The sequence below is a fragment of the Vanessa atalanta genome, chromosome 10 (genome assembly GCF_905147765.1).
Source record: "Vanessa atalanta chromosome 10, ilVanAtal1.2, whole genome shotgun sequence".
NCBI classification, from domain to species: Eukaryota; Metazoa; Arthropoda; class Insecta; order Lepidoptera; family Nymphalidae; genus Vanessa; species Vanessa atalanta.
In genome coordinates, this window is record NC_061880.1 from 12,197,848 (window position 1) to 12,207,667 (window position 9,820).

The 9,820-nt window shown below is 32.5% G+C and overlaps 1 protein-coding gene across 2 annotated transcripts; it reads left to right on the forward strand.

Moving 5' to 3' along the window:
- The first annotated feature begins 229 nt into the window (after positions 1 to 229).
- On the forward strand, positions 230 to 8,661 carry LOC125066897 (juvenile hormone epoxide hydrolase-like). 2 transcript variants are annotated; one of them, XM_047675210.1, is made up of 7 exons: positions 230 to 444; positions 2,033 to 2,215; positions 2,424 to 2,813; positions 3,459 to 3,616; positions 4,519 to 4,709; positions 6,071 to 6,299; positions 7,548 to 8,661. In XM_047675210.1, exons 2-7 carry the CDS (start codon positions 2,033 to 2,035, stop codon positions 7,762 to 7,764), a joined length of 1,368 nt encoding a protein of 455 aa, XP_047531166.1. In that variant the 5' UTR covers positions 230 to 444; the 3' UTR covers positions 7,765 to 8,661. The 2 variants fall into 2 exon arrangements, with proteins under 2 accessions (XP_047531166.1, XP_047531168.1); XM_047675212.1 differs by lacking the exon at positions 230 to 444 and having other exon boundaries at positions 2,031 to 2,215.
- The last annotated feature ends 1,159 nt before the right edge of the window (positions 8,662 to 9,820 follow it).

Consider the following 9,820-nt stretch of genomic DNA (forward strand, 5'->3'; position numbering starts at 1 on the left):
TAATTGAAACCAGTCTAATGAAATATTTGCAATGTAGATTGATATTCCCACAGTTTAAGCATTCGTCTATGTATCGTTTGAAAACAAATGTATGTGAATAGTTAAATTCGCTGTAATCGAACATATTTTTTGCATACTACCTTCACAAATAAAAAAACATTAACCTTCCAAATTAAAAATTGAATTTGTTAGAAATAATACCTCTATCAACTCCATGAACGTATATTAAATGTTAAATTATAAACTAATGTAAAACTGACATTTGTTTACAATAGCTAGTGGAACTCTAGTCTTGTCAGACGATTGTATTAACTCACGTGTCTCATCCGCGTTTCTTATGCACATATAATTACTGCTAAGCATTTTTTTTGTTATGACGTCATTGTACGCTATTGTGGTAAAATTATAAGAAAAACTTATTATAATACATAAAAAAAAAACTCGGTAAGATAAAAAATTCAAGTGAGCCTTAATTTTTAATCAATTCACTATTTTAGTTTTATTATACAATTGGTGGGTATATTTATTTGCAAATATAATAAAAATTAAAAAAAAAACAGGTTCGGAACCAAAGCCTAGTAAGTTAAGGACTAGTACTTGTGTAGAATGTCAGAATAATAATAACAGAAATTCCAGTAGAACACGTGAATCGTAAGTAAATATTACGGGTTCAAATCGAGACAAGCATCGCAGAGTTTTATGGTATTAAACATTGTTTATAATTCATCTCAACTCACGACAAAGGAAACGCTGAGATTATCTGCATGATATCTGATGTAAATCTGTCTCGAATATTTGCAGAGGAGCAAGGCAAAGGAATTAGTATAAAGCCTCCCAAATAAACAGAGAATTGCAACTGTAGGAAATTAATGTTAATACAATTAAAGATAGGATTTATTTTATAATATATATCGTAAAATCATGGCCACGTTGATTGCAGCTGCACGTGTGCAGCATGCAATCTTAATGAAATTCTATATGTCTCGACGAAGAATCGATCAGTGCTGTCTCAAATAGTGTAGCAGCCGCCTAAGACTTATTATCTAGAAATGGCTTAGTAGAAGATCTTAGTTTAGGAAGACTACGATAACGAGACTTTAACAGAACGTGGTCAGACAAGGCTGCAGACGAGGAGATAACCTTCGCCGCTTATTCACCCCCAACTAATGGGATCAATGAGATGAGAAGTTAAATATATCTCACTTGCAAAATCGAATGTAAACGTTATACAAACTAAAAATAAGTTTTGTATTCATGTTGAAATTTAAAATGTGGGATATTGGTTATGAATACTTTTTTGAAAAGAAGTTCTTATACACGGCTTCTTCTTCTTATAGGAAAAAATGCCCCTTTGCCCCCCCCCCCCCCTAGATGACCGTTCGTTTCTCTTTCTCTATCTTTCTTTAGCGTAATATAATTTAAATTACTTTTTTGTAATCGTTTTACTTCACATGGAATTTTTAATTAACAATTTAGTCATTGTCTTTAAATTATCCTCAAAATTTTTTTTGCGTTTGTTATTTAATACATAATTTATTTTCGTTAGCAACTATGTTCCAACCGCGTGGCTCACATCTTGTTTTTTTTATTATATGTAAAGTTGAAGGTATATATTTTAAAGCCATTGCAAATTTAAGTGGTTATGATGTGTTAATAAATGTTTATGAACGTATTTATCGCATAACTTTCACTGTGGTTTATCTTTATCATTTGATAAGTAATATTATGTTTAATTTAATTATTATTAATAATTAAATTGCACATGCAATATCAAATGATACTTTATAAACTGCATATTTATCGTGAAGTTTTTTTTTCGAATTAAAATTAATGTAGGGTATTTATACTATTAAGACATGAAAATCATAATCAATGCTGCTAGCTTAATATTTTAAAGACAATTTTGCATTCATTCATTGCATGAATTCCATAAAAAATAAACAGATATCTTTGAAATATATGAGCTGTTACCGGTTTCTAACGTTGATTACTAATATTTGGATACTGTGATGTAATTAACAAATCATTTCAGATGCTCAAATCATTTACTATTATCGCGGTAGCAGCTGTAGGCATCGGAGTCGGAACGAATTACTACCTCCAAAGGGTTCCTGACATGCCGAAACTTGATTTAAATCGATGGTGGGGAGACGGCGACAAACCAAATCAAGAAGACGAAACAATACGACCATTTAAAATTATATTTAATGAAACGGTATAAATTAGTACTTATGTATAGATAAAATATTTTAATACATTTTTTATTATTTAAATTTATATTTAAAAATATAATAATTACTATTTAATTTTAGATAGATACAGATAATACACAAAAATAAAAATTAAGACTCGGTACATTTAACGATAAAAATAAAATCCTCTTTTACTCAAGTACGTAAATATTTATTTAATCTCTCTTACAGATGATCGATGATTTAAAAATGAGATTACGAAACCGGCGACCTTACACTCGGCCTTTGGAGGGCATGCAATCTGAATATGGAATGAACACGATATATTTGGAAAAACTCTTGAAGTATTGGCAGGATGAGTACAGATTCAAAGAGAGGGCTGATCTCCTGAATAGATATCCTCATTACAAGACGAGGGTGCAAGGTCTCGACATACATTACATAAGAGTGAAACCCGAAGCGAAAGGCAAGCAGGTCCTTCCAATGTTGCTCATGCACGGCTGGCCGAGTTCGTCTAAGGAGTTCGACAAAATTATTCCGATGCTCACGACGCCTAGAAACGAATATGACTTTGTTTTTGAAGTGATTGCCGTCGATCTACCTGGTTTCGGATTTTCTGAGGTAACTAAAACTATTCAATCTTAAAGAGTATAGTGAAATTACCTTTTATTAAATTGATATTTCTACATAGTATAAACAAACTCTTTTCCCGCTTTTTTAAGATTTTTTAAACTATACAACGGATAAAAATGCGGTTTCCATCAATAAATCTAATGATTCGAGAAGAAAGCCGCGTTTTCTTTCCCAGAACAAATAAAAATATTTTTTTATTTTTGTTCTTCAATCGAAAAGTTTATATAGACCCTTATTGAATCCGTGTGTGGCTGGGGCGGGTATCTAGTTATTTACAAAACAGTGCGCGCAAAACATGCAAAAGTAATGTTCCTATAAGTACTTATGATATATAAGTGAATGAGTCAATAGAACAATTTTACACGTGCCATTTTTTTCGTCTCGCCCGCTCCTATTACCATTCTATTTGTAAAATTGAATGCGTATTTCAAATAAAAAAGGCTCTTATATTGTTTTAATATAATACGAAGGTACTTATTTCTTTCGGCATGATATGTGCCTAAAATCTTTTGAACACATCAGTGACGATAAATCTTATGATAAACTGTTAAGATAAGATATCTACACTTTTCAAAATCATTTAGCACTAAAAGTCCTTTTCCGTAATTAATTCTCAAAACGTTCATTTTACAGGGTACAAATAAACCAGGTCTGAACCCTGTCCAAATCGGTATAATTATGAGAAATCTAATGAAAAGACTCGGCTTTAATAAATTCTACATCCAAGCCGGCGATTGGGGTTCGCAAGCGGCAACACATATGTGTACGGTGTTTCCTGATGAAATACTCGGGTCGGTAACTGATGCATGTATTATTATAACTATTGGTCTCGTTTTACTTCTAATTACATATATGATATATATTAATACTGATACTACAGAGTACTCTACTATAGCAAAGCCTTCTGTAGGGCTATTCTGTAACAAGAAATTCGAATCTCACCGCAGATAACGGTCTTGAAACGTCAGAATATTATATGTGGCATTGACTATAATAATTAAAAAAAATATAGGATACACGTCTCAAAATGGCGTATCACTGTAAGTAGTCAACATTTCACACGTGAGATACGAAGTGAATTCTTACAGAATCATACTGTAATCTTGGAATAGATTATAATTTAGACATATTATAATCTATTCCAACCATAAGAGGAAAAAAGCCAAATAAACAACTTTTGACAGCAAATAGTAATAATATAATTGTTCGAGAGCTTGGTTAATCTATAATATTCCCTATGGTTTTGCGAAAAAATGGCGTTTAGAACGTCAACGAAACTGTTATGGCAATTTTGGAAGTAAAATTTGAATAAATATATATTATCTAATCATAAAATCTTAGTAGTGCCCAATAGCTGAGTTATTAGCAAATCGCATGAAATACCGAAATCGAAGGTTTGTTTATCTTTTTTCCTACTTCCACTGGAATAGGCTATAGACAATTATAATATCTTTACTTAAAGATATATATCCACCAATGCATTGTTTTAAAATAATGTTAACGATGACTACAGCACAATAATGATCACGTTTAATGAATGAATGACATTAAATTTATTCAGGAAGTCTAAATATGATCCATACACGTGGTGTTGCTTATAATATTAATAATAATTGGATATAATTAGTTATAACTAGTTATATCATGTATTTATCGTGAACGTATCTCAGTTACTTGGACTTGTAATTTGCAGATTCCACACAAACATGCCGTTATCGTCTAGACCAATAAGTAATGTGAAATACATCGTCGGGTCATTGTTCTCTAGTTTGATTGTTGAAAGCAAACACAGACACAGAATGTATCCTCTTAAAGATTTGTTGACATACCTAGTCAGAGAAAGCGGCTATTTCCATTTACAGGCAACGAAACCTGATACAATAGGTGAGTGAACAATGCTATTAATAATAATAAAAATGTTTGATCACGATTAAGTAAATCAGAATATAAAGAAAATACAGAAATCAAAGCACTGAGGGTTAGGACCTTAAAATACAATAGGCACAGATTCGGATTGCAGCTGGTTTACAATTCAAATGCTTTATCTTTTGAAAATCCTTTCCAAAACATGGGAGTTTAGGTACTTATAAACTTCCAACTCGTGGATCGCCATAACGATCCCGTGGCCCCTTCCGTTATCTACTCCAAGGCTCAGTGGAGAACTCCTCAAGGCGCTAGCAAAGCCTCATGCTTCACGGCCCTAGGGTTATGCCCTGTGTTTCAAGCTCGTGGCGTCGGGGTTGTGATAAGCTAGTCACTAGATCAACGATATCAACTGTTATCTATAAATCTTTTATTAACATTTTAAAATATGCTATATATTTGCTGTTTGGTGGTAGATTGACCGATGAGTGAGTGGCGCCTACCATAAAGAACTTCAACTAAGACCATTAAATAAAATTGAATGTTATAAAACATTAAAATAGAACAATATTTGTTTTCATTCATTAGTAATTTAATCTAATATTAAACATATGAATGTTAAGCTTTACACGAGTTCACCTTGTGTCCTACCAGCTACTTAGTTGCAAATAAGAAAAGGGTTTTATAAAGTCAAGGCACTTGACTCAAACAGTGTCTAAACGAGAAATGATAAGATAGCAATATTTATAATCAACATAATTAGCTTACGATGTTAGCGTTTTTTTTCTCGCCGGAAAAACGCATTACGGGTTTCCCCCACCTGAATGTGGGGCGGTATGTGGGACACGCCGGTGCCCAGGACACCTAGTGTGCCCTAGTATACCGGAATACCCACTAAAAACCAGCAGTACATGCTACCGTGACGCATGTTAGCGTATCTTATTCATATTAAGACTTATAATATTATTTCAAAGGGGAAATGCTCCTATATACTTGCCAACATTGTGTCGCGTGCACAGTAGCTATTTTATATAATTTTTATTTGTTTATAATTAAGGTCTTAGTGTTAATATAAATAAATAAGTTTATTAATACGAAATGATTTACACGTTTAATTTATTTTACAAAGTACGGTAACACGTTGAAATATGGCCGGTAGGTGGGTAGCACCAATTCTACCACTAACAGTTCCACAAAAATATAATGTTTTTTTTATCACCGTGTTTTGTTTTGTAATGTGATGAAGTCAGAGTAATTGAAGATATAAGGGAGATGTAAAATCTTAAATTCGGAGGGTTCGCTATAGTGTCTATGGACGAAGGTAGCATCCTCATCAGCCAACATAAAATAAATAAAAATATATATCGAGCTCTTATTTATAGGCGCGGCAATAGCAGACACACCAGCTGGGATGGCAGCGTATATTTTCGAGAAGATCGGTATTTGCACAAATCGAAAACAATTACATACACAACACGGCGGATTAGAGAACATAGACTTAGACGATTTGTTAGACACGGCCACAATATTGTGGGCGAATGAGCGCATTACCACTTCTGTGAGATTATATGCCGAGGCGTTTGCGTGGTCCGAAGTGTTCATCGTCCAGGAGTAAGTACCTTTCGTTAATCTTAATTTATGTTATTAAATCTATTTATATCATCATTTATATTTTGTGGTAACACTTGTTATGTTTAAAATAACCAAAAGGTTTTCGTATGTCATATTTATATCTTTTAATAAGTTCCATTTTCAAAGATTATTAATAATTTAAAGAGGAAGCGAAAATTTACTGTTTTCTGTGAATTGAAAAAACAACGATTCATATTTTATCTTATCTAAATGTCTTTGGTCATAACTAAAATAGAATTAACACTAGTAATCGGTTCTTAAGCAAACTTTAATAAATTAAATAGATATTGTTCTCTTGTCGGTTTCATTATTTATACGTGTAATAAAACTGTAATTGAGCCACGTAAGCTGTAATTGCTAAAAGTCATTATTATCGATACACGGGCTCAATAACAAATATGTATATTTATTTTGTCTGCCTGTATGCCTGTTACCGCATCATGCGAAAACAACTTGAGTCATCAAATGCGGGTTATTGTTTTACTGCGGGAAAATGTTACTTACATATGAAATACATAAAAAGTGGTTCGAACAAAAATTACGTAGAAACTATAAATATGCTAATATGGTACAAGTTTTTACACATCCGTTCCGTTTGGTTAATGATATTTTATTATTTAATGTTTAAAACCAATTTAACGCGGGCGAAACCGCGGGCATAGCTAGTTATATAAATTATTAGTTTTCGCTGACGGTATGACGTAACATCTTCAACAACAACGAGAAAGATAAACAATTCTATATGGAATCAAAAAATAGTTTTGAAAAACAATTTATTTACTAATGTCGGAAAAAGAAGATTATTACCAACTCGGTTGTTTTTATTTTTAAAAGTTTGTATTGTGTTTTTTTTGAAAAACTTGAATCTTTTTTTTATGGCATTGGTTGGCGGACGAGCATATGGGCCACCTGATGGAAAGTGGTCACCACCGCCCATAGACAAAGGCGGTGTAAGAATTATTAACCATTCCTTACATCACCTATGCGCCACCAACCTTGGGAACTAAGATGATATGTCCCTTGTGCCTGTGATTACACTGGCTCACTCACCTTTCTAACCGGAACACAACAATACAGTGTACTGTTATTTGGCGGTAGAATATCTGATGAGTGGGTGGTAACAACCCAGACGGGCTTGCACAAAGCCCTACCACCAAGTAAATCGGTTAAATTTGTGTTATAAAATTGATATTTATTTTGTATATGTAACTAAAATTTTCTTTTCAGCATCCCAACAAAAGTGCCGACGGCTGCAATAAATTTCCTACACGAAGTCGTTTATCAACCAGATTGGATACTAAGGGATAAATTTATCAATTTAGTACATTCCACTACTTTAGATTTTGGCGGACACTTCGCAGCAATGCAGACACCCAAAGAACTTGTTGACGATATCTTCTTGTCAACTGTTGAATTCCTCAAATTCCACGCGCGAAACAAATAATTCGTACACTAAAATGTTTCGAATACAGTCTGATATCTATAAGCTGTAATTTGAATTGAATATTTAATTTGCTCAATATCTTAAATAATAAAAAATCGTTTAATTTTATTATTATTGTATAATACCACCGAAAATAGTTCAAATTCGGAGTATAGATGTTAGCCTAAGTCAGGTTTTTAGCTCTAAGTTCGGTTTAATAGGTTAGAAGTTAATAAATTCGGAGCGTGGAAGACAGTATTGATAATTGTATATTAATGACTGCGAAACGATTTTGTGGACTGATCTCTATGTATAATCTTGTCTTTGGATAATATGTTTACGTTTTTAATGTAAATTAATTAGGTGTAAGGGAAAACGGCCTTGATTTTAAACACAATGTAACTACATGTTTCAGCTAAATATTTATGAACAAGAACCAAGTACGAATTATAATTACCTTCAGTTTTAACTGTTTCTTGTTTACGAATATTTTGCGGACGTGAATCTACACTAAGAACAAAGTAATAAATGTAATCAAACTTTGTGTAAATCAAGTCATTGTAAACAAATTATTGACGTAACAACCTTTTTTTTTTTAATTTCATTCAATTGATACAATGTCAAAGGAAAAAATCGAAAGGCTTTATATTATTATCATAGTTTAATTTATGCAAAATTAAAGCATGTATTAAACTACATGGCTGCTTTAAGGACTAGATAATAATTGTAATTAAGGTATTTACCCCTTTTCGGTTTTGTCCTAATCTGACTTATATAATATGGATATGAACAAATTTTTAGCTATAAAGTGTAAAACGAAATAGTAATTCCATATCCATTTAATAAGTGTATGTGTATCACAAGTATTACATTGTTATCAATGTGAAAATAAAAAACATTAAAATGATGCCAAATTAACATGATATTTTTTTGTTCAATTACATCTTTTACTTGATAATTATTTAATTAAAAAGATCAAATGAATATCTTATAAGATTTGGATCCGTGGACCTTAACCGGATATATCAGGTTGGAATTCGGACAAACGCCTTTGACGAAAAAATGATGATCTGCATAAATTATGTTTTTAATTATTAATCAGCATAATTTGTATTTATAATTATATCGTGTTCGGCGCTGAAGGAAAACATAGTGAGTAAGCCTGCATGTGTCGGATAAAGTTATGCCACGTGTATCGTATCGTGTGTCGTTATATTCGCCAACCTATTATGGAACAGCGTTGTGTTATGAGGCATGAGCTCCAACCGTCTCCATAAGTAGAGATGAGGCGTCCAACCCATCAAGGGATTTACGGAATTTTCATTGTAAAGAACCAATATTTAGGAAAACATTTGCAAGTGGTAGTGGTCGCAGCTAAAAATTTTGGAGGTCAAATGTTATCGTTATTGGCCAGTTTAATAAATAAATAAATAAATATTGGACAACATCACATACATTACTCAGATACCAATGTAAGTAGCTAAAGCACTTGTGTTATGGAAATCAGAAGTAACGACGGTACCACAGACACCCAGACCCAAGACAACATAGAAAACTAATGAACTTTTTCTACATCGACTCGGCCGGGAATCGAACCCGGGACCTCAGAGTGGCGTACCCATGAAAACCGGTGTACACACTAATCGACCACGGAGGTTTTATATGATTATATATGAAACAAGGTTAAAAAATGGTTTTAGATGGTTTTTAAGGTCATGTATACAATTTTTGTCATGACCCCTATGATCTCGGAGCACGCCTGCTTGCGATTCTTCGTTTTAATTGATCAAATGTTGGCAAGGCTTGTGTATGTATTTTCTCACGTTTTTATTAAAATTGAAAACGCTATAAGACACACACACACATAAAAGTTAATTGTCTTAGCTTCGTTTAAAGCAAACCGATCTGATATCATTTGAACCATATATCTAGACCTATTTTTAGCTTAACTTGCTATCGTGATCTCATTGTTTTTGTATATTAATTCTCATGGTACCTACTAGTTAAAAGTACATCTACATACAGATAAGTAATAGAAGTATGTTATATGGCAATAGAAAATAATAAATTTTTATTT

What these genes read in the sequence shown, in the direction of transcription:
- LOC125066897 (XM_047675210.1), top strand. Translation starts at nt 2,033, where the DNA reads ATGCTCAAATCATTTACTATTATCGCGGTAGCAGCTGTAGGCATCGGA. An exon ending in AAATTATATTTAATGAAACG is followed by an intron (nt 2,216 to 2,423) that starts GTATAAATTAGT and finishes TCTCTCTTACAG; the next exon opens with ATGATCGATGATTTAAAAAT. An exon ending in GAAGTGTTCATCGTCCAGGA is followed by an intron (nt 6,300 to 7,547) that starts GTAAGTACCTTT and finishes TTTTCTTTTCAG; the next exon opens with CATCCCAACAAAAGTGCCGA.